The following is a 24,260-nucleotide window of genomic DNA, read 5'->3' on the forward strand; positions in this document are numbered from 1 at the left end:
ATGAGCCAGATGCAGGCAAGCAAGAGTACGTCGCTTAGACACTTTGGTCAGCATGGACAAGTTGGGCTGAAGGGCCTGTTTTTGTGCAAGATGGCTCTAAATGCTGACTGGCTCTCCAGTTTACAGTTTAGTTTATGTCACGTGTACCGAGGTACAGTGAAAAGCTTTTGTTGCATGCTATTTAGTCAGCAGAAAGACAATACATGATTACAATCGAGCCGTTTATAAATACATGATTAAGGGAATAATGTTTAGTGCAAGGTAAAGCCAGCAAAGTCCGATCAAGGATAGTCTGAGGGTCACCAAAGAGATAGATAGTAGTTCAACACTGTTCTCCGGTTGTGGTAGGATGATTTTAGTGCTTGCTCAAAGAAGTGAGAATTCTCACAGTGGGTAGAGACAAATGGAACCATGTCCTGGTGAATCATTCTGATGTTGATCCCTGAAGGCAATTATTGACAAATTTAATCTTTGAGAGCGATACTGCCTGACCATCTGAGCATAGAAAATTGTTCTGTCTTTAATTGCAAATTTTCAGCATCTGCAGTTTAAAAAAAATCATATTTAAATCATTGATAAGAATGTCCAGGTCTCTATATATTTGCATTTATGAGGGCAAACTATTTTTTTTTAAATTGAAAGAGAATTTTAGTAGAAGAGTAAAGATATCATACTGATTTTATACAGGTCCCTGGTGAGACATTTGGAATAACATGTCCCGGTCTGGTCTCACCACCCAAGGAAGGTCAACTTGCAATAGAGGGAATGCAAAACAGCGTCAATAAATTCTGAAGAGGTCTAAAGAAGGGTCCCGACCCAAAACATCACCCATTATTCCTTCTCTCCAGGGATGCTGCCTGTCCTGCTGAGTTACTCCAGCAAATTGTACCTATCGTCAGTAAATTAATTCTATGGATGAGGTGGATCTATTCTTTAAGAGGTTAAGAAGACTGGCCTATAGTCACCACCGTTTAAAAGAATAAGGGGTTAACTCACTGAAATGTACAAAACTCTAACTAAGAACAATAGAGTAGGTGCTGTAATGTTGCTTCCCTTGGCTGGATGTCAGGAGCCAGGCTTCAGAGTGAAATAAGGGATTGGACAATTGAGATGAGAGACAATTTCTTCACTTAGAGAATTCATTAGGAAAACTTTGCCCAAGACAACCAGTTCAGGCTCATTTGCTGACTGTAATCATGATAGGGATTGATAGGTTTTTGATTATGAAGGGAATTGGGGATGTGGGGTTAGTTCAGAAAGCAGTGCTGAGGTGAAACATCAGCCATGATTGTACTGGGTAAATTACAGCTGTGAATTGGATTAGGTCCCAGTTGAATGCATGTATAATACACTGCATATATAATGCTGCTTTGAATATCTAACTATATTTAGTTTAGAGATACAGTGCGGAAACTGGCCCTTCAGCCCACCAAGTCCACACCAGCCAGCAATCCCTGCACACTAACACTGTCCTACACACACTAGAGACGGTTTACTTTTATACCAAGCCAATTCACCTACAAACCTGGACGTCTTTGGAGCGTGGGAGGAAACCGAAGATCTCGGGGGAGAACGTACAAACTCCGTTCAGACAAGCACCCGTAGTCAGGATCAAACACGGGTCTCTGGCGCTGTAAGGCAGCAACTCTACCGCTGTGCCACCGTACTGCCCGATTTTTGTTTTGCAGAAATAAGCATTAGTACCGTATGCAGCTCTGGTTTAACATAGCCAAAAATTGTGAAATCCAATGTCTAGGCAATTGACCCTTAAGTTAATTGACATTGGCAAAAGAAGAATTTCATATAAAGACATGAAACAAATGGTAATGTTGTCATTTCAAAACCCATATATTATTGGCTTAAAATGCCACTCAAAATAAATCCTTTGAAAACATATGCTTTATAAATCATTTTGACAAAATCTTTAATGATAATAAATGAGTATTTAACATAGTGTTTTACTGAATCGGTTTATTTTACATATGCCTAATATACGATGGAAAACTTGCCACTACAGGACTATCCACTTCCATTTTCTGGCTTTATCTCCATAATGTATTAATTTACACGGTTTGAACCAATGTTATTTTTTCTCATTATTTACGCAACAAAACTGCAAGCTTAGTTTTCTTAACAAAGCAAAGTAAATGACATTTTGTTGAAATGGTTAATGAATCCATAGATTTGAAATCTGATTTTTTTTGCTATAATACAAAAAACAAAATGTTCATGATCAATAAATGGTGCTCAATGAACTTTGGTTTCAAAGCTGAATGAGTCCAAGGAGATGATGTTCCCATTTTCCTCTGAGGTTGGTCAAGTTGACACCTGATGTTGAATAGGAGATCTCATCAAATTTAAGGCCACTATATAATCCAAATCTGATGGGTATGGCCAATGGCTTTATCTAATACTGTCCTGCATTGTTTCTTTGCTGTCCACTAAGCCCTCCATTTGGCTCTTTCCATCAGTGTTCCTGAGATTTGTGTCAGGAGTCACGCAGTCCACGTCATCTTGTTCTTGACTCTGTGGTGAAATTGGTTGTCCACCTTTGACACGCTTCCACTTCATTCTTCTGTTCTGGAACCAGACTTTCACCTAAAGGAACAAAGGGTCACAATTCACAGCTGTTCCAGGTGTTACTCTTGCTTCCCCCACCATCACCCCACAACCCCTCAATACATCTCCTCGCGAACCCCACCAAATGACAGTTCATCAAAATTCCCCTGAGTCGATGGGGTAATCACCACATATGTGGGTGAACAATCGGACAGTGATAATAAAATTTTCAGAACTGTAATGGTTCTGGTGAAGTTGAGAAGGTATTGGAGTCTGAAAACTGTAACATCAGAATCAACTTCAGTCCAATGAATACTACTATCTCCAACTAAACAACTAAACTCCAAACAACAGTTGCACGAGGGACTTTGGACGTTGTTATGTTTTTGCATTATGTTGTTCTTTTATTAATTGAACCGTTCTTTGTTCGTTTTGATGTGCTATCCATTGAGTAATGTGTTTACAAACGTGTGGAGTTGCTGCAGGTAAGAATTTAATTGTTCCATTTCAGGACATATGACAATAAAACACTCTTGACTCTTATCTCTTTCTTGACTCTTGATCCCAGTCCTCAGAGGTTCTTGCTTTAACATCTATGGTTAAACTTTCTTCTTAAAGTCATGGTGTTAACACAGGGCCACAGGTACACAAGAGCTTGTCATGTTGTCCATGGTTCAAATATGATTAAAAGATCATGAGTGTAAGGATATGGAGTGGAAAGATTGCCTGAATTCTACCTCTATTCTACTCCAATATATCCAATTTAGGTGCCATCACCAATCCCTTCCAAACATTAGTTAACAGATCATAAGATCAGAAGTGATAGGAGTACAATTAAGCCATTCGGCCCATCAAGTCTACTCCGCCATTCAATCATGGCTGATCTATCTCTCCCTCCTAACCCCATTCTCCTGCCTCCCCATAACCTCTGACACCTCTACTAATCAATAATCTATCTATCTCTGCCTTAAATATATCCACTGTCTTGGCTTCCACACCCTTCTGTGGCAAAGAATTCCACAGATTCACCACCCTCTGACTCAAGAAATTTCTCCTCATCTCCTTCCTAAAAGAACGTCCTTTAATTCTGAGGCTATGACCTCTAGTCCGAGACTCTCCCACTAGTGGAAACATCCTCTCCACATCCACTCTATCCAAGCCAGTTGGACATTCGAGCCTAATCCAAGCGCAGCTATTGAGAATCTGACAAATTCCTGCTGAACGCTGCTCAGAAAATCTCTGCCCCAGTAACAGCAAGCACAGGAATGAAATGTGGGTAGCAGCATCCTTGATGGTTTACTTCTTAGTTGCTGTAATGAGTTCAGCTAGTGGAGCCGTTGCCTCACAGTGCCAGAGCCAGGTTCATTCCCCACCCCGGATGCTGTGTGCGTGGGGTTTGCACGTTCTCCCTGTGACTGCGTGAGTTAGCTCTGGACGCCCTGGCTTCCTCCCACATCCCTAAGATGTACAAATTCATTGGCCCTAGTGGCAGATGAGTAGTAAAAGCTGAGGAGAGTTGATGGAAATGTGGGGACATTTAAAAATAACTCACATTGAATGAACGTAGGAATTGTGTAAACAGGTGATTGTGGTCAGAGTGGACCTGCTGGGCTGAAGGACCTTATCTCATTAACAAGCACAGGGGTGGGTTGAGAAAGATGGGGGTGGGTTGAGAAAAATGTGGATGACCACAGGAATTTTGATTACTTTGTGAGTTTGTATCAGCCCAGTGTCTCAGCTTTAAGTAGAGAAGGCAATCAATAAAAACCATAAAAGCATTAAAATTCATCAAGGCAGTGTATGAATATACTATAGTTACACTGTGCTTTGGCGTGTAGATGCAATAAAAAAAATAGATTGCATTCCAGTTTCAAGATAGCTTGGCAGAGATTTAGGAGTGCGTTGGCTACAGGGAGAGGTTGGCCAGACTGCGACTTTATTCCTTGAAGTACAGGGAGCTGAGAGGTGATCTGATAGGGGGGTATAAAATTGTGAGGGGAATAGATAGGATGAATGTCTTTTTTCACAGGGCAGGGAATCGAAAACAAGAGCTCAGGGGCATGAGCTTAAGGTGAGGGAGGAAAGATTTAAAAGGGACCTGAGGGGCAACTTCACAGAGGGTGGTGGGTGTGTGGAACAAGCTGCCGGAGAAAGTGGTAAGGCAGGTTCAATGAGAACACTAGAGATATTAGGACAGGTACATGAATAGAAAAGCGCTAAATGTGGGCTAAATGTGGGCAAATGAGACTCTCTGAGATTAACACCTTGGTTGTCACGGACGAGATGTGCTGAAGGTCCTTTAGACTAGAGATACAGTGCGGAAACGGGCTCTTTGCCCACCAAGTCTGTGCCAACCAGTGATCACCCCGTTCACTAGCACTATCATACACACTATGGAGAATTTATAATTTTACCACAGCCAATTAACCTACAAACCTGTATGCCTTTGGAGTGTGGGAAGGAACCAGAGCACCCAGAAAAAAACCCACGCGGTCACATGGAGAACGTACAAACTCTATACAGAGAGCGCCTGTTGTCAGGATCGAACCTGGGTCTCTGGTGCTCTAGCGACTCTAACCGCTGTGCCACGGTGGCACCTCTATCGCAACTCTACCGCTGTGCTTTTAGAGCCTTTTGTCTCTAATATTTCATTTAGTACTTCATCTTTTGATAACTAAAGCACTGTGTTCCTGCAACAGCAACACCAATCTAAACTAAACTGAGAAATCTTTCCCTATTTACGAAAATAAACGACAACAAAGAGATGAACTGCCCTCAAATTATGAGTTCAAATTTGTAATTTAACAGGTTAATTCTTGCCTCTGTGACCACATAGGGTCTACAGAGCACTGGAACAACAAATGCCATTACCAGCAGCTCGAGGTTTTGTGAAGTGATTAATCTGTAGTTTGCACAATAGCGTATTTATAAAACCAAATTCCTAATTCATGAATAACTACTTTTCCACAAAACTCTTCACTTACCAGAAATTCATGGACTTTCTGTGGAACTAATATCAATGTGGCATCTCCTGCCCAGCTTGTTGCTATAAATGGAAGTGCAACAAAGAGCTCTATGGTACCTTCAGAATTATTGGACTGGCAAATGATAATGCCCGCAGCCAAGTCAAAAGATGCAGTAAAAGCAGAGAGCAATGCAGCAGGAAAAAGTAGACTCAATTAATAGGAATTTGCACTTACAGGAATAAACAGAGCCAGGAAACTGTCCCCACTCTCCAATTCATTCAAAATAAATATGGATTGGTCCACTGTTTGAACAAGTCGAAGTTAATATATGTAGGAATGAATTGCAAATGCTGGTTTATACCAAAGATAGACAGGATTTCTCCAGAGATGCTGCCTAACCCGCTGAGTCACTTTGTTTAACATCTATGTTAATATATTTTGTGATTGATTATGTTGTTTTCAATTTGGAAATTGCATCTCAAGTTTAAAGTTTTGACATCTTTTATTATGTTTTGTTGATCTTTTTTGGAAACTGCAAGAATCCTAAAATCTCTCTTTTCCCGACGTTCACTATTGTTATTGTGAACTGCAGGATCCCCATAATTTGGATAATATTAATTTTAATAGGCTGTGATTCACAAAGGGTTCTTAAACATGTTTTTTTCCCCCCAAGGAATTTCCATAAGATTCTTGCCATTATAGTGCAATAGCAGGTGGTGAAAATGGTTCTGAAAATACCATGTGACGTGTCAAAGGGAAGTTCTCTTGTGGATAAATACACCACACTGTGTTTTGTTCATGATTTCTCTGTAGAGTGACTCTGCTCTTCACTGATCCCACATGAAACCAGGACTTGCTGTCAAAGAAACCATATTTTTAAGAGAAGGAATGCAGTTCTTGAGATCCAGGTTTTTTTTTTTAGTTCTGTTCCTCCATTCCAGCTGGGTCTCACTCACACAGCGCTATTCACTCATTCAAACGATTTAACTGCAAATCACAACCAGCATTCGAAAATAAAAGAGCTATTGCTCTTAAAATGGGCAGAAGGTTATGGCCTGTTTTAAGAGGAATCAATTGTAACCAGATGCCACTCAAATGAGGCACAGCAGGTTTTATGTTGTTTTAGCACTTTTACTGCTGCCTGTTGTTGGATTGGCTGAGTGTTTGGATGCAAACATTTTTCACAAATGTCCTTCCTCAAGAAGAACGAATGTCTCAATCACTCTGTTACTTAAAACAAAGTAGCCTCACATTTCTTTTGGCATTCTGCGTGCATTTTCCTCTCTTTGCTGGTGTCCTGGACACCATGGCTTGTGCTGATATGGAGGACACGTTCTGCTGGTTATCCTACTTTCTTGACCATGAACCTATCTTCAGTCTACTTGCTGTTTCAGCGTTTCCTGGGTTATATTCAGAAAAAAGTAACCCGCTAGCGCTGTTCCAAGGAATGTAGTTCAGCACTTCAAAAATTTCCATTACCAATCCTCAACGTGAAGCCCAAAAATAATAACATTTGACACACTGCATGATTACTGGGCTTGGCATACAACATGTTGCTTAATCTCATCATGAGAATAATATGGTAGAACATTCGATAGCCAGCTTCAGGAACTGGATTTGAACTGCCCCTTCTTGTGAAACGCAACCAATTTTCCTTCACTCTTAACTCCAACAGTTCCACTCAAAATTAAATTTAGGCAGAAGATAGTCACAAAAAGCTGGAGTAACTCAGCGGGTCAGACAGCATCTCTGAAGAAAAGGAATAGGTGACGTTTTGGGTCGAGACCCTTCTTCAGACTGATGTTTGAAGACGGTTCTCGACCCAAAACGTCATCTGTTCCTTTTCTCCAGAGGTGCTGTCTGACCCACTGAGTTACTCCAGCTTTTTGTGCCTATCTTTGGTTTAAACCAGCATCTGCAGTTCCTTCCTACACATTAAATCTAGGCAGCCTTGAGCAAGGTCTTTGTGGGCATGGACACTCACTGTAGGGCACATCATTCAGAACTACTTGGCGGTCATAGACAGATGTCTCCACTAGGACCAGAGGCCGCAGCCTCAGAATAAAAGGACGTACCTTTAGAAAGGAGATAAGAAGGAATTTATTTAGTCTGAGGGTGGTGAATCTCTGGAATTCATTGGCTGTGGAGGCCAAGTCAATGGATATATTTATAGTGGAGATTGACAGATTTTTGATTAAGAAGGGTGTCAGGGATTATGGGGCGAAGGCAGGAGAATGGGGTTGAGAGGGAAAGATAGATCAGCCATGTTCTACAGCTCTGACATTTTCCCCTTTTTGTTAACAAGAACTTGCTCTGTCATGCCATCTTGGTTAACGAAGATTTCAAGCTCATCGCCTTCCCTGCAGGAGAACACAATTCTTGCCCACTTGTTTAACTCTAATCAGAGGTTCTCTAGACAGAGACAAGGCTCATGTTCCAAGGCTCATGTTCCAGGCACAAAACACCAATTGCTGGCGGAACTCAACGGGTCGGGCAGCATCTGTGGTGGGAAATGGACAGACGATGTTTCGAGTCGAGACTGGGGAGAAAGCTGGAAAAGAGAGGTGGGGGAGGGGCAAGTCCTGGCAAGTGATAGGTGGATACAGGTGAGGGGGGGAAGCGGGGTGCCTGTGGTTATTTGGTAGACGGGGTGAAATAAGTCACAAAGGCTGAAGATGAAAAAGAGACAAAAGGAGAGAAGAGAAGAGATGTGACGTAAAGTTGGAGGGAGGGAATAGGGGAAAGGGGGGAGAGGGGGAAGAGGGAGATAAAATGACTGAGTTCCTCCAGCCTTTTTTTTTTGCTCAGGATTCCAGCACCTGCAGTTTCTTGTGTCTCTCATATCCAAGCCCTTTATTTACTGCAGCAGTCAGTAACAATGATTTCAGCATCAGTAACAATGATTTTGTCAATAGATAAAGCATGAGGTTTGAATGTATATTAAAGAGCAGAAGACAATAATAAAAACCAAATGACCGGATAAATGAATAGCCAATGAAATGCAATAATTACCTGTCTTTCTGTGAGATCCAAGTTAACTGCGATCTCATATCGTCGGAGTCTGGTCAGATAATTATGGTGCGCGAATTCAGCCTCCAGCTCTCGAATTTGTTCTTTAGTGAATGCTGTCCGTTCTTTCCTGGCCTTGTTGTTAGACTCCGACTTGTAATTTGAATCTTGAGTTTCTGCAACAAGTTACAACAGCGTATGGTTACAAATGATATCCGTGCTTCCTTGAGTTTTGCAGTGTCGCATGTTTAGATTAGTTTTAGGTTAGTTTAGAGATACTGCATGGAGACATTCCCTTCAGCCCCCCCCGAGTCCAAGCCGGCCATCGATCACCCATGCACTGTGGTGGTGTAGAGATAGAGCTGCTGCCTTACAGCACCAGAGACCCAGGTTCGATCCTGGCTACAGGCGCTTGTTTGTACAGAGTTAGTACGTTCTCCCCAAGACCCGCGTGGGTTTTCTCCGGGATCTCCGGTTTCCTCCCACACTCCAAAGACGTGCAGGTTTGTCGGCTTGGTATAAATGTAAAATTGGCCCTAGTGTGTGTAGGGTAGTGTTAATGTTCCGGGATCGCAGGTCGGCGAGGACTCGATGGACCGATGTTTCTACGCCGTATCTCTAAACTAATTCAAACACTAGTTCTGTGTTATCCCATTTTTGCATCCAATACACTGGGGACAATTTATAGAGGCCAATTAACCTACAAACCTGCACACCTTTGGAATGTGGGAGGAAACTGGAGCACCCAAAGAAACCCCACGTGGCCACAGGGAGAACGTACAAACTCCGCACAGGCCCATCCGTAGTCAGGATCGGATCCAGGTCGTGTGAGGCAGTAGCTCGGCCGTTGAGCCACTGTGCCGCCCCTTGTAAGGGCAAAATATGAAAATTCAGCTTTGTAAGTGTTAAAACAAGGTTTGCTATGCCTGTTTAAGTTGTGAAGTTCCCTGCAACAAAACATAAAAGAACAGCAGGAAAGCATCAGGGTCTTCTGGACAACATTCCACTTTCACCGCTGTAATAGAGATTACCTGCTGTTTGTGAGACTGTGTTGGTACAGGCTCATTTCTTTTTACACGCAACACTCCTACACATCATAAGCAATGCATTGTCTGAAATGAAACAAAGTATTGGAGTAACTCAGCGGGTCAGGCAGCATGTCTGAAGAACATGCATAGGTGAATTTTCGTGTCGGGACCCTTCTTCAGACGGATTGTCTCCTTCTGTGATTCCTGTTGCTTGTTTCTATATTTTAACGGTCCACTGTGAAATCTCCTCAGGTTCTGTGAGACCCTCTCTCACTGCTCCCCCTCAGTGATTCTTGCTGCAATCAGTCTGACGAAGGGTCTCGAAATGTCACCTATCACCTATGTTCTCCACGGATGCTGCCTGACCTGCTGAGTCACTCCAGCACATTTTGTTTTTGGAAACCAGCATCTGCAGTTCCTTGTTTCGGTGCATTATCTGAAATCTTTGAAAATTATTTTGGTTTAGTTTAGAGATACAGCATGCAAACAGGCCCTTCGGCCCACCTAGTCCATGCTGACTTTGATCACCTGTCCACATTAGTTCCATATGGTCCCACTTTCGCATCCTCTCACTACACGTTAGAGGCCAATTAACCTACAAACCTGCACGTCTTAGAGATGTGGGAAGAAAGTTGGGCACCCAGAGGAAACCTACGTGGCCGCGAGGAGAACATACAAACTTCATACAGACAGTAGCCGAGAGCAGGATCAAACCCAGGTGTCTGGCAAGGTGATCTGATCTTATAAGTGGCCAAATCGATGTTAAATGATAAATCGTGATTCAAGACTATAGATTGGATGATATACAAAGATTTATATTAGTCTGAACATTCAAATAACCACAATAAAAGGACATTTGCATTTATGCGGGATTTTTTTTTGCTTCCTCAAGATGTCCAGTTATGTTAAAGTCATCAACTTATTTATAAACTGAAACCCTGAGGAAATAGGGCATCAAGCAGATTGTGCTCAGTGGGAACCAAACAATAGACTCAGGGCAATCCATTTGGAAATTATTTGTTGAAGGATAAATGTTGCTCTGCAAATTGGGGGAAGAATTGCTCTCCTTCAACTGTTTTGATGGGGTTTCTTTGACGTCCACCTGCATATGGGATTTTCATAGTGTTCATCCAGCATACTGAACTCAGAAGCTGGTAGAGCTGCTGCCTCACAGCACTAGAGGCTCGGGTTCCATCCTGACCTTGGTGCTGTCTATGTGGAGTTTACACGTTCTCCCTGTGACTGTGTGGGTTTCCTCCGGGTGCTCCGGCTTCCTCCCACATCCTAAATACCTGCGGGTTTTTGGGTTAATTGGCCTTCTGTAAATTGCCCCCAGTGTGTAGGGAGTGGATGGTGAAATTAGGATAACATAGAACTAGTGTGAATGGGTGAACAATGGACGCGTAGACAGGGTGGGCCGAAGGGCCTATTTTCATGCTGTATCTCTAAATGAAACTAAACTAACTCCAACAATTCTGCACTAGAATGGAGCTTGATCTCAAAGCTTTATAACGCAAAGCTAAGAATGAGTAAAACTGTTACTTGAAGTGCTTCAGTTGGTGGCACTCAACCAGGTAATCATGGGTTAAATTCCACTACTCAGGCTGAAGGAGAATTTCTCAATGGATGCCCCAGTGCAATGCTGCAGAGGTGGTGCACCATGGGAGATGTTGAACCAGTACTCTGTCTGGTGTGGATCACATATTGGAATGTCTTGAGGTGGCATAACGTGTGGCGTAACTCAGCGGGTCGGGCAGCATCCCAAGAGAACATGGGATGAGTGCTGTTCAGTTTAGTTTAGTTGAGTTTAGTTTAGCGATACAGCACGGAAACAGGCCCTTCAGCCCACTGCGTCTGTGCTGACCAGCGATCCCCGCACACCAACACTTTCCTGCACACATTAGGAACAATTTTGAAATTTTACCAAGCCAATTATCCTACATAACTATGTCTTTCAAGTGTGGGAGGAAACCAGAGCACCCAGAAAACACCACACACAGGTCATGGGGAGAACGTACCAACTCCTTAAAGACAGCAGGATCAGGATCAAATCCGGGTCTCTGGCACTGCAAGGCAGCAACTCTACTGCTGCGCCACCATGCCACACGGCCCAGACAGCATCCCTAATGAACATGGATGGGTTATGTTTCGGGTCGGGACCCTTCTTCAGGCTTTCAGTATAAAGGTTCCGACCCGAAACATCACCTTTCCATGTTCTCCAGAGTTGCTGCCTGAATCCTCTGAATTACTCCAGCACACTGTGTCTTTTCTGATAAACCAACATGTACCTTTCCAGGTGCTTGCAAAGGTGGCATGCCTGGTGCCCTGCTCAGTATTTATTGCTCAACTATTACTGAAATAAATGATCTAATCATTATCACGGCTTGTGGGAATTTTGTTATATTCAAATTGATGCTCCATACAATGTCAAAGTGACCACACTTTAAAAGAACTTAATTGGCTACTTAATTGACAACTTTAGATAGTTCCTCTGTCCCTCTCTTCCCCTCCCCTTCCCAGATCTCCCACTGTCTTCCTGTCTCCACCTATATCCTTCCTTTGTCCCGCCCCCCTGACATCAGTCTGAATAAGGGTCTCGACCCGAAATGTCGCCCATTCCTTCTCTCCTGAGATGCTGCCTGACCTGCTGAGTTACTCCAGCATTTTGTGAATAAATACCTTCGATTTGTACCAGCATCTGCAGTTATTTTCTTACACTTAATTGGCTATAAGGTACTCGAGATGCTCTGGTAAAGGTGATGCCAACAAATAACTGAGGCTTTTTCCTGTTTAATCTGCAATCATAATTTTATAATGATAATTTTAATTAGTGAATCGCCTCGTCGGTTGACATTGAAGATCACCCTGTACGGGGAATGTACATCTCTTGGCACTGAAGTCCATGGCAGATGTTGATGGGATTCCACAGCTGACCCTGGGGACTTGCCAAATGATGTTCAGCATTTGATTGCAATGTGGGACTCATTTTTGAATTATACTGCAATTAAGTTCGGGATTGCTTTGACAATGACCCAGCACAGACATCATGGGCCAAAAGGCCTACTTCTAGGATCTATGGTTTTTTTGTGATTTTTATTCACTTTGTCCTAATTGCAATTAATGAGCAGATGGTAACATTCTGACAGCAGTGGGAGATCTCTGGTTTCACCGACCAATATAAAAGGGCAATGTCATTCTGATTATATTCAGGATAGCAACAGGGGAATAATCTGCATTAATTTAGAGTTCACATCTTTAGGATGCCTCGGTTTACTTCACAGCAACTTTATTCGATACTGAAGACAATTTAAAGTTTTAGTCTTTATAACACTCAAAATTATTTTATTTATATTCTATCAAACCTCTGTGGGTGTAAATGGAGAGCATGCTGACTGGTTGCATCATGTCCCGATTCGACAACTAGAATGCCCATAAACTACAGGGAGGAGACACAAGGAATTGCAGATGCTGGAACTTTGCGTAGAACATAAAGTGCTGGAGTAACTTCATGCTGGAGTAACATCATGCCCTCGAGAAATGCCTGTCCTGTTGAGTTACTCCAGCACTTTGCGTTCTACACTAAAGAAAGTGGTAGACACTGCCCGGCCAATTGCAGGTACTGACTTTCCCCACCATCAAAGGGATCTATAGGAGACACAACCTCAAAAAGGCAGCAGATATCATCAAAGACCCACACAAGCCTGGCCATGCTCTTATTTCGCTGCCACCTTCGGAAAGAAGGTACAGGAGCCTAAAAACAGTGGCCTCCAGAACAGCTTCTTTGCAACAACCAACAGGTTCTTGAACATTACACAACACTAACCTCAGCAACTCGACCCTCTGTGGACTGTGTCTGTTGCACTTCTGTTTTTGCATGATTATGGTTGCCTGGTATTACAGTTATTAAATCATTGTATTTTTTTATGATTGTAACGGCAACTTAGTCCTTCCCAATAAAGTCCTTAAGCTTACCACTTTCACGAAAGGAGTGGAGTGATCATTCTTGACGCAAACAACAACAGAGAGATCTTCACGACATTTCAGTTTAATTAGTAATTGAAGTAGTAATACAAACAGATTAGTATATCTCTAGTCATAGATCTGGTAAGAATTTGTATCTAGCCATGACTCCTTCGTGTCTGAAGCATCACCTCAGTGCGTTCTCAATAATACTCATAACTCTGCCGCCTCCCAGTCCATATATGCACATATGCCCATATATGTACTCATCTCACGACAACCCCCACGTGCCCAAATATAACACAGCAGGATACAAAATGATATAATATGCTAAGACAGCTAGTAAACACAAATGGCTCCTAAATAATTATATCTTATCTGTGTTCCATAGTGTTAATTAGTGTTAAAAATGTCAGTTTAATTAGTCGTTTATTGAAGTAGTAATACAAACAGATTAGTATATCTCTAGTCATAGATCTGGTAAGAATTCGTTTCTAGCCATGGCTCCTTCGTGTCTGAAGCATCACGTCAGTGCATTCTCAAGAATACTCATAACTCTGCCTCCTCCCAGTCCATATATGCACATATGCCCATATATGTACTCATCTCACGACAACCCCCACGTGCCCAAATATAACACAGCAGGATACAAAATAATATAATATGCTAAGCTAGTAAACACAAATGGCTCCTAAATAATTATATCTTATCTGTGTGCCATAGTGTTTATGGGCCCGTTAAGCTGCAGCGAGAAGAAATTCATTGTTCCCTTGTCGATACGTGTGACAACTAAACACACTTGACGTCATTTAGTATTACTAGTGAAACTCTAACATAATTTCACAATGCTGGGGCAATTCTCCCATTATCCACTGATCTGCATTTATAGTACTTGTCACTTCTGGAATATTTACGGAAACAGTTAAGTGGGTCGTATCGCATTGCTTCACCGCACTCCATGGCTGTTTGACTGGCTATTTGACTGCAGATGGCGGTTGTCCTTATACAAGGTCCATGCTCCTTGCATCAGGAACATTAGGAGGTGGTTTTCATTTTACTCTTAAAACAAACCGCAGAAAATGCTAAAAACGTTCAGAAGATCAGGCGATACAGTGGGAGAGAGAAACACTTCACATTTCAGGCCAATGATCCTTCATTAGAACCTAGGTGCCAAAACAAATTGACCCAAAATGTCTCTCCTCAGGCTGCCTGATCTGCTGAGTAGCCTCTGCATATTCCTTTTTTTCATTCATATTTCCAGCATCAGGAGTTGTTTTTTGGGTTTTTGATGATTTGACCCTTTTCTAGTCCAAGTGTGCCGAGACTAATTCTTTTAACCCCATCATCTGCTGCTTAATAGACCAGTGAATTAAGCACAAACTGTAACAAGGGCTCTTCTGATTTGTAAAGAGCAGCATCAAGTTGGAGAGTCTGACTAACCTTTCACGTTTCAAAAACGTCTTAGATCACGCGGTAGCACTCTTGCCTCTGACTCAGAGATCTGTGATTTCAATAAAGCTTCAGAGGTTCGAAGCAAACGCTTTAGCGTCTTTGCGTGGCACCGCAGCGCTTCCGTAGAGCGCCAGAGTTCCGGGTTCGATCCTGACTACGGGTGCTGTCTGTACGGAGTTTGTACGTTCACCTTGTGACCTGCGTGGGTCTTCTCCAGGTGCTCCGGTTTCCTCCCACATTCCAAAGACGGACAGGTTTGTAGGTTAATTGACTTCTGTAAATTGTCAATTAACCCGAATGTTTAGGAGAGAACTAGTGTGCGGGGTGATCGCTGGTCAGTGCAGGCTCGGTGGGTCGAAGGGCCTGTTTCCACGCTGTATATCTAAAATCTAATGTAATTCTACAGAACTAATTCACTGCCAGTTCCATCTAGATTTTAAAATGGGCATATTTTGTCTCAAGATCCTATTCAGAATTCTTTCTAATGCCCTGGACAATGTACTTCCTCACAAAGGATATTATAAAGGATATACAATATTATCTGGTCTTCAGCGCCTTGCTGCCTGAGAGGAATGCTGAGATTGGTTGCACTACACTTTGACTACATTTCAAGATGTTTCGTGGAGATACAAGGAACTGCAGATGCTGGAATCTTGGGCAAAACACAAAGTGCTGGAGGAACTCAGGAGGCCAGGCAGCATCTCAAGTTCACAAGTTATAGGAGTAGAATTAGGCCATTCAGCTCATCGAGTCTACTCTGCCATTCAATCATGGCCGATCTCTGCCACCTAATCCCATTTTCCTGCCTTCTCCCAAAAACACTTGATACCAGTTCTAATCAAGAACTCGTCTATCTCTGCCATCTGTTGAGGGGATGGAGTGACGTTCTTGTTTCCAATCAAGAACCTATCAATCTCAGCTATAAAAATATCTAATGACAGCCTCCACAGACATCAGTGGTAACGAATTTCACAGATTCAAAGAAGTTCCTCATCATCTCCATTCTAAAGGTACGTCCTCTTATTCTGAGGGTGTACCCTCTGGTCCGAGACTCTCACACTACTGGAAACATCCTCTCCACATCCACTCTATCTAGGTCTTTCAATGAAATCCCCCTCCTCATCCTTCTAAACTCCAGCGAGTACAGGCCCAGAGCCATCAGCCACTCCTCGTACATTAACTGGATCATCCCTGGGATCATTCTCGCAAACCTCCTCTGGACCCTCTCATGGTCATTATAGGCAAGGCATAAATGCAACTTCCTTCTTTCTTGCCACTAAAGTTATACAAATAGGCCAGGTGTTAAATATTGAAATCCATAAAGTAGCAGACGTTCTAAGGCACAGGTTCAGTATTGTGAGCTAAAAGCTAAACAGGATCTACAATTATTGGACGGCACAGTGGCGTCGCTGTAGAGCTGCTGCCTCACAGTGTCAAAGACCAGGATTCAATCCTAACCTTGAACACTGTGTCTGTACAGAATCCCTGTGACCACGTAGGATTTTCTCCAGGTGATCTTGTATCCTGCCAGTTCCCAAAGACGTGCAGGCTTGTAAGTTAATGGGCTTCTGTAAATTGCCCCTAGTGTGTAGGATGGGATAGCAAAGAACTAGATTCCCAGATCTCCCTCTATCTTCCTGTCTCCACCTATATCCTTCCTTTGTCCCGCCCCCCTGACATCAGTCTGAGGAAGGGTCTCGACCCGAAACGTCACCCATTCCTTCTCTCCTGAGATGCTGCCTGACCTGCTGAGTTACTCCAGCATTTTGTGAATAAGCATGAACAGGTGATCAATGATGGACTTGGTGGGCCGAAGGGCCTGTTTCCATGCTGTATCCCTAAACTCTAAACTAAAATAAGGAACATTTTGCATGGGGCTTGCGAAAGAATGGCAATGATTAAGGAAGGCATCTGTATCTAGAAGGTGTAAAAACAATAGACTTGCAATGCCAAACATAGCAAGGAAGAAATTTATCTTAATTGCGATGACCTCACCAGGGCAGATTTCCAAATGCCATCACGCTATTTCCTTTTTGAAATCCACACTCCAAGCTACACATCTCCAGCACAAATAAAACACAGAGCTAAAAGGTACAGCATGGCTCTGGCGAACTGAACCATCAACACTTTGACTCATTGACCTGTTAAAGAGGAAATCCACCTTCAAGCAAGAGCTTTTATTGTAAGCTTTACTAAATCTCCCAGATGGAAAAGGAACTCTGATTGCAACAATACAAATTTGGCAAGAGCAGCACCAAGTGAAAGCCAGGCTTCCTCTTGCAATGGAATAGGAAAAAATTGGACAATCACTCTTTTGTGGACGTGTGCACAATGTAAACGTAACCACTTTCAGGAAGGGCAATTAAACTCACACATATTACATGTAATAGCACAGTTACACACAAGTCATACAGTCATACAGCATGGAAACAAGCCTCTCAGCCCAATTCATCCTCGCCAACCATGATGCCCCATCTTAGTGCTTGCAAGATGGCGCCCATCCCAGGCGACTATTTGCGTGCTAGCCACAGAAGTAGATCTGCAATCACATATTACAATTGCTCCACACTCTTAAATCTCTACTCCTGCACTTGATTCTAACCATGTATTTTCCTTCTGCTGACTGTATAGCAGGCAACAAAAGCTTTTCACTGTACCTCGGTACATGTGACAATAAACTAAACCAAACTGAACTGAGCTAGTCCCACTTGGCCACATTTAGCCCATATCCCTGTAAACCTTTTCTAGCTTTGTACCTATCCAAATGTATTTTAAATGTTGCTTTGCACCTGCCTCAATTATTTAATCTGGCGGCTCAATCTATGTACCTGCCACCGTCAGGTTCCCATTAAATATTTCCCATCTCACAAAGGGGACTCAGTTGAACAAAGGGGACTATGAAGGCATGAGAGAGGAGCTGGCCAAGGTCGACTGGAAAAAGATCCTAGCAGGAATGACAGTGGAACAGCAATGGCAGGAATTTCAGGGCATAATTCAGAAGATGCAGGATCATTTCATTCCAAGCGGAGTAAGAGGCAACCGTGGCTGACAAAGGAAGTTAGGGATGGCATAAAACTAAAAGAATAAGGTGTATAACATAGCAAAGAGTAGCGGGAAGCCAGAGGATTGGGAAACTTTCAAAAGACAGCGGAAGGTAACAAAAAGGGCAATACGGGGTGAAAAGATGAAGTACGAGAATATAAAGAAAGATAGTAAAAGCTTCTTTAGGTATGTTAAGAGAGAAAGATCAGGAAAGGCAAATGTGGGTCAATAGACAATAGACAAAAGACAATAGGTGCAGGAGTAGGCCATTCGGCCCTTTGAGCCAGCACCACCATTCAATGTGATCATGGCTGATCATTCTCAATCAGTACCCCGTTCCTGCCTTCTCCTCATACCCCCTGACTCCACTATCCTTAAGAGCTCTATCTAGCTCTCTCTTGAATGCATTCAGAGAATTGGCCTCTACTGCCTTCTGAGGCAGAGAATTCCACAGATTTACAACTCTGACTGAAAATGTATTTCCTCATCTCCGTTCTAAATGGCCTACCCCTTATTCTTCAACTGTGGCCCCTGGTTCTGGACTCCCCCGACATTGGGAACATGTTTCCTGCCTCTAACGTGTCCAACCCCTTAATAATCTTATATGTTTCAATAAGATCCCCTCTCATCCTTCTAAATTCCAGTGTGTACAAGCCTAGTCGCTCCAGTCTATCAACATATGACAGTCCCGCCATTCTGGGAATTAACCTAGTAAACCTACGCTGCACGCCCTCAATAGCAAGAATATCCTTCCTCAAATTTGGAGACCAAAACTGCACACAGTACTCCAGGTGCGGTCTCATTAGGGCCCTGTACAACTGCAGGATCTCTTTGCTCCTATACTCAACTCCTCTTGTTATGAAGGCCAACATTCCATTGGCTTTCTTCACTGCCTGTTGTACCTCCATGCTTCCTTTCAGTCACTGATGTACTAGGACACCCAGATCTCGTTTTACGTCCCCTTTCCCTAACTTGACACCATTCAGATAATCTGCCTTCCTATTCTTACCACCAAAGTGGATAACCTCACATTTATCCACATTAAACTCCATCTGCCATGCATCTGCCCACTCACACAACCTGTCCAAGTCACCCTGCAACCTCATAGCATCTTCCTCACAGTTCACACTACCGCCCAGGTTTGTATCATCTGCAAATTTGCTAATGGTACTTTTAATCCCTTCATCCAAGTCATTAATGTATATTGTAAATAGCTGCGGTCCCAGCACAGAGCCTTGCGGTACCCCACTAGTTACTGCCTGCCATTCTGAAAGGGACCCATTTATCCCCACTCTTTGCTTTCTGTCTGCCAACCAATTTTCTATCCATGTCAGTACCCTACCCCCAATACCATGTGTTCTAATTTTGCCCACTAATCTCCTATGTGGGACCTTGTCGAAGGCTTTCTGAAAGTCGAGGTACACCACATCCACCAGCTCTCCCCTTTCAATTTTCCTAGTTATATCCTCAAAAAATTCCAGAAGATTAGTCAAGCATGATTTCCCCTTCGTAAATCCATGTTGACTTGGAACGATCCTGTTACTGCTATCCAAATGCTCCGCAATTTCGGCTTTTATAATTGACTCCAACATCTTCCCCATCACTGATGTCAGACTAACTGGTCTATAATTTTCCGTTTTCTCTCTCCCTCCTTTCTTAAAAAGTGGGATAACATTAGCTACCCACCATTCCACAGGAACTGATCCTGAATCTATAGAACTGGAAAATGATCACCAATGCGTCCACAATTTCTAGAGCCACCTCCTTAAGTACCCTGGGATGCAGGCCATCAGGCCCTGGGGATTTATCAGCCTTCAGTCCCATCAGTCTACCCAACACCATTTCCTGCCTAATGTGAATTTCCTTCAGTTCCTCCGTCACCCTAGGATCTCTGGCCACTAGAACATCTGGGAGATTGTTTGTATCTTCCTTAGTGAAGATAGATCCAAAGTACCGGTTCAACTCGTCTGCCATTTCCTTGTTCCCCATAATAAATTCCCCTGCTTCTGTCTTCAAGGGACCCACATTTGCCTTGACTATTTTTTTCCTCTTCACATACCTAAAAAAGCTTTTACTATCCTCCTTTATATTATTGGCTGGCTTACCCTCGTACCTCATCTTTTCTCCCCATATTGCCTTTTTAGTTATCTTCTGTTGCTCTTTAAAAGAGCCCCAATCCTCTGGCTTCCCACTCTTCTTTGCTATGTTATACTTCTTCTCTTTTATTTTTATGCTGTCCTTGACTGCCCTTGTCAGCCACGGGTGCCTCTTACTTCCCTTAGAATCTTTCCTCCTCTTTGGGATAAATTGATCCTGCAACTTCTGAATTATTCCCAGGAATACCTGCCATTGCTGTTCCACCGTCTTCCCTGCTAGGGCCTCCTTCCAGTCAAATCTGGCCAGCTCCTGCCTCATGCCTCTGTAATCTTTGCTCTTCTGTAATACTGACACTTCCGATTTTCCCTTCTCCCTCTCAATTTGTAGAGTAAAACGTATCATATTATGATCACTGCCTCCTAATGGCACTTTTACCTTGAGTCCCCTTATCAGATCAGGTTCATTACACAACACTAAATCCAGAATTGCCTTCTCCCTGGTAGGCTCCAGTACAAGCTGTTCTAAGAATTCATCTCGGAGGCACTCCACAAACTCTCTTTCCTGGGGTCCATTACCAACCTGATTTTCCCAGTCTACTGCATGTTGAAATCTCCCATAACCACCGTAGCATTACATTTGCGACATGCCAATTTTAGCTCTTGATTCAACTTGCACCCTATGTCGTGGCTACTGTTTGGGGGCCTGTAGATAACTCCCATTAGGGTCTTTTTACCCTTACAATTCCTCATTTCTATCCATACTGATTCTACATCTCCTGATTCTATGTCACCCCTTGCAAGGGAGTGAATATCATTCCTTACCAACAGAGTGACCCCACTCCCTCTGCCCACCTGTCTGTCTTTTCTATACGTTGTGTACCCCTGAATATTCAGTTCCCAGCCCTGGTCCTCTTGTAGCCATGTCTCTGGGTCCCTTGAAGGCAGAAACAGGTGAAATTATTATGGGGAACAAGGAAATGGCAGAAGAGTTGAACAGGTACTTTGGTTCTGTCTTCGCTGAGGAAGACACAAACAATCTCCCAGATGTACTAGAGGACAGAGGACCTAGAGAGACAAAGGAACTGAAAGGAATTTGCATTAGGCGAGAAATAATATTGGGTAGACTGATGGGACTGAAGGCTGATAAATCCCCAGGGCCTGATGGTCTGCATCCTAGGGTACTCAAGGAGATGGCTCTAGAAATCGTGAACGCATTGGTGATCATTTTCCAATGTTCTATAGATTCAGGATCAGTTCCTGTGGATTGGAGGGTAGCTAATGTTATCCCACTTTTCAAGAAAGGAGCGAGAGAGAAAACAGGGAATTATAGAACAGTTAGCCTGACATCGGTGGTGGGGAAGTGCTGGGGTCAATTATTAAAGAAGTAATAACGGCGCATTTGGATAGCAGTAAAAGGATTGGTCCAAGTCAGCATGGATTTATAAAAGGGAAATCCTGCTTGACTAATCTTCTGGAATTTTTTGAGGATGTGATAAGTAAAGTGGATGTAGGAGAGCCAGTGGATGTAGAATATCTGTACTTTCAGAAAGCCTTTGATAAGGTCCCACACAGGAGATTAGTGGGCAAAATTAGAGCACATGGTATTGGGGATAGGGTATTGACGAATAGAGAATTGGTTGGCAGACAGAAAACAAAGAGTAGGAATAAATGGGTCCCTGTCAGAATGGCAGGCAGTGGCGAGAGGAGTGCCACAAGGCTCGGTGCTGGGGCCGCAACTATTTACGATATATATTAATGATTTAGATGATGGAATTAAGAGTAACACTAGCAAATTTGCAGATGACACAAAGCTGGGTGGCAGTGTGAACTGCGAAGAGGATACTAGGAGGGTGACTTAGACAGGTTGAATGAGTGGGCAGATGCAAGGCAGATGCAGTATAATATAGATAAATGTGAGGTTATCCACTTTGGTGGCAAGAACAAGGAGACAGATTATTATCTCAATGGTGTCAGATTAGGGAAAAGAGAAGTGCAACCAGATCCAGGTGTCCTTGTACACCAGTCTTTAAAAGTAAACTTGCAGGTACAGCAGGCAGTGAAGAAAGCTAATGGCATGTTGGCCTTCATAATGAGAGGATTTGAGTATAGGAGTAAAGAAGTCCTTCTGCAGTTGTACAGGGCCCTGTTGAGACCACATCTGGAGTATTGGGTGCAGTTTTGGTCTCCCAATGGACACCCTTGCTATTGAGGCAGTGCATCATAGGTTCACGAGGTTAATCCCCGGGATGGCGGGACTGTCATATGAGTAAAGTTTGGAAAGACTGGGCTTGTATTCACTGGAATTTAGACGGAGAGGGGATCTTATAGAAACGTATAAAATCATAAAAGGACTGGACAAGCTAGATGCAGGAAAAATGGTCCCAATGTTGGGGAGTCCAGAACCAGGGGCCACAGTCTAAAAATAAAGGGGAGGTCATTTAAAACTGAGGTGAGAAAAACCTTTTTCACCCAGAGTTGTGAATTTGTGGAATTCTCTGCCACAGAAGGCAGTAGAGGCCAATACACTGGATAAATTTAAAAGAGTTAGATAGATTTCTAGGGGCTAGTGGAACCAAGGGATATAGGGAGAAGACAGGCACGGGTTACTGATTGTGGGTGATCAGCCGTGATCACAATGAATGGTGGTGCTGTCTCGTAGGGCCAAATGGCCTCCTCCTTCTATGTTTCACCTTAAACCTATGACATCTAGTCTGTGATTCCCCTACCCTGGGCGAAAGACTTTATGCATTCACATTATCCATGTCCCTCACGATTTTATACACCTCTATATAATCACCCCTCAGCCTCTTGCACTCCAAGGAATAAACCTTGCCCAACATCTCCCTATAACTCCAGCCCTCCAGTCCTGAAAACATCCTTGTAACATCTTCCCTGCACTCTTTCTTTCTTGATAGCATCTTCCCTATAGCAGGTAACCCAAACTGAACACAATACTCCAAGTGCAGCTTGCGCTACTCTAACACAACACTAGCATTGTATTAATATTGATACATTATTGTCACACGCACCGAGGTACAGTGAAAAGCTTTTGTTTGCATGCTATCCAATTAAATCAGGTCGTATTTATACATGAGCATGTTCAGGCTTTACACAAGACAAAAGGTAGTGCAAAGATAAAAACACTAGAGTGCAGAATATAGTGTTACAGCATTTTAACATTACAGTTCCAGAGGAAAAAGTCCAATATCCACAATGCGGTAGGTTGGAAGATTGGGATTACACCCCATCTTATGAGAGTAACCTGATAACAGCGGGGGAAAAGCTGTTCCTCAGCCTGATGGTATGTGCTTTCAAGCTCTTGTATATTCTGCCCAATGGGGGCAGAGAGAAGAGGCAAAAAGAGGTTTAATTTCACCCACATGTTTAGACTGTAATGTTGTATCCTTATTGTTTTGATGTGGTTATGCTTTATTCTTAATTGTTAACTGTATGTTTGTATTGTCATTTGTGAGCGGAGCATCAAGGCACATTCCTAGTATATGCACATACTTGGCCAATAAACTTATTTATTCATTCATTCATTCATTCATTCATTCATTCATTCATTCAAATGACTAGGGAAAGATCCTTGATTATTTTGGCTGCTTTCCAGAGGCAGCGTAACGTGTAGATGGGGCCGATGGTGGGGTGTTTGGTCTGTGTAATGAACTGGGCTACATCCACAACTCTCTGCAATTTCTTGCATTCTTGGGCAGAGCCGTTCCCAAACCAAACTGTGATGCAACATGTCTGTATGCCTATTATGGAGCATCTGTAGACATTAGTAAGAGTCGTTGGAGACATGCCGAACCTCCCTAGACACTTGAGGAAGTAGAGACATTGGTGTGCTTTCTGGCTGTATTTTCGATGTGGTTGGTCCAACATCGAATATACTTAATGATTGTAATGATTATGTGGGAGGTGGAGGAGCAAGTGCATGACTCTGGGTGTTCACCTTGTTATTGTTCTGCTCGAAACATTGCAGGCTGAAGGAAGGAAGTAGGCAGTCTGCTGTCCTCTACACCCGCCAATGATGAAGGTATAGAAATATAGAAAGAAAGCAGCAGGTACAGGCCATTCGGCCCTTCGAGGCCACTCTCCCACTCAATATGATCATGGCTGACCTTCTATCTCAATACCAAATTCCC

At 43.0% G+C, this 24,260-nt stretch overlaps 1 protein-coding gene across 1 annotated transcript in view; it reads right to left on the reverse strand.

Annotated features, from left to right (window-relative positions):
- Positions 1–2,184: 2,184 nt before the first annotated feature.
- Positions 2,185–24,260, reverse strand: part of meox1 (mesenchyme homeobox 1) — a 35,416-nt gene continuing 13,340 nt past the window's right edge. Inside the window, exons 2-3 of the mRNA XM_078424732.1 lie at positions 8,538–8,710; positions 2,185–2,598 (exon numbers count right to left, since the gene is read on the reverse strand). Of these exons, the coding sequence (XP_078280858.1) occupies positions 2,404–2,598; positions 8,538–8,710 (368 nt within the window). The 3' untranslated portion in view covers positions 2,185–2,403. The remainder of the gene's footprint in view (positions 2,599–8,537; positions 8,711–24,260) is intronic.

The sequence above is a fragment of the Rhinoraja longicauda genome, chromosome 29, assembly GCF_053455715.1.
Source record: "Rhinoraja longicauda isolate Sanriku21f chromosome 29, sRhiLon1.1, whole genome shotgun sequence".
NCBI classification, from domain to species: Eukaryota; Metazoa; Chordata; class Chondrichthyes; order Rajiformes; family Arhynchobatidae; genus Rhinoraja; species Rhinoraja longicauda.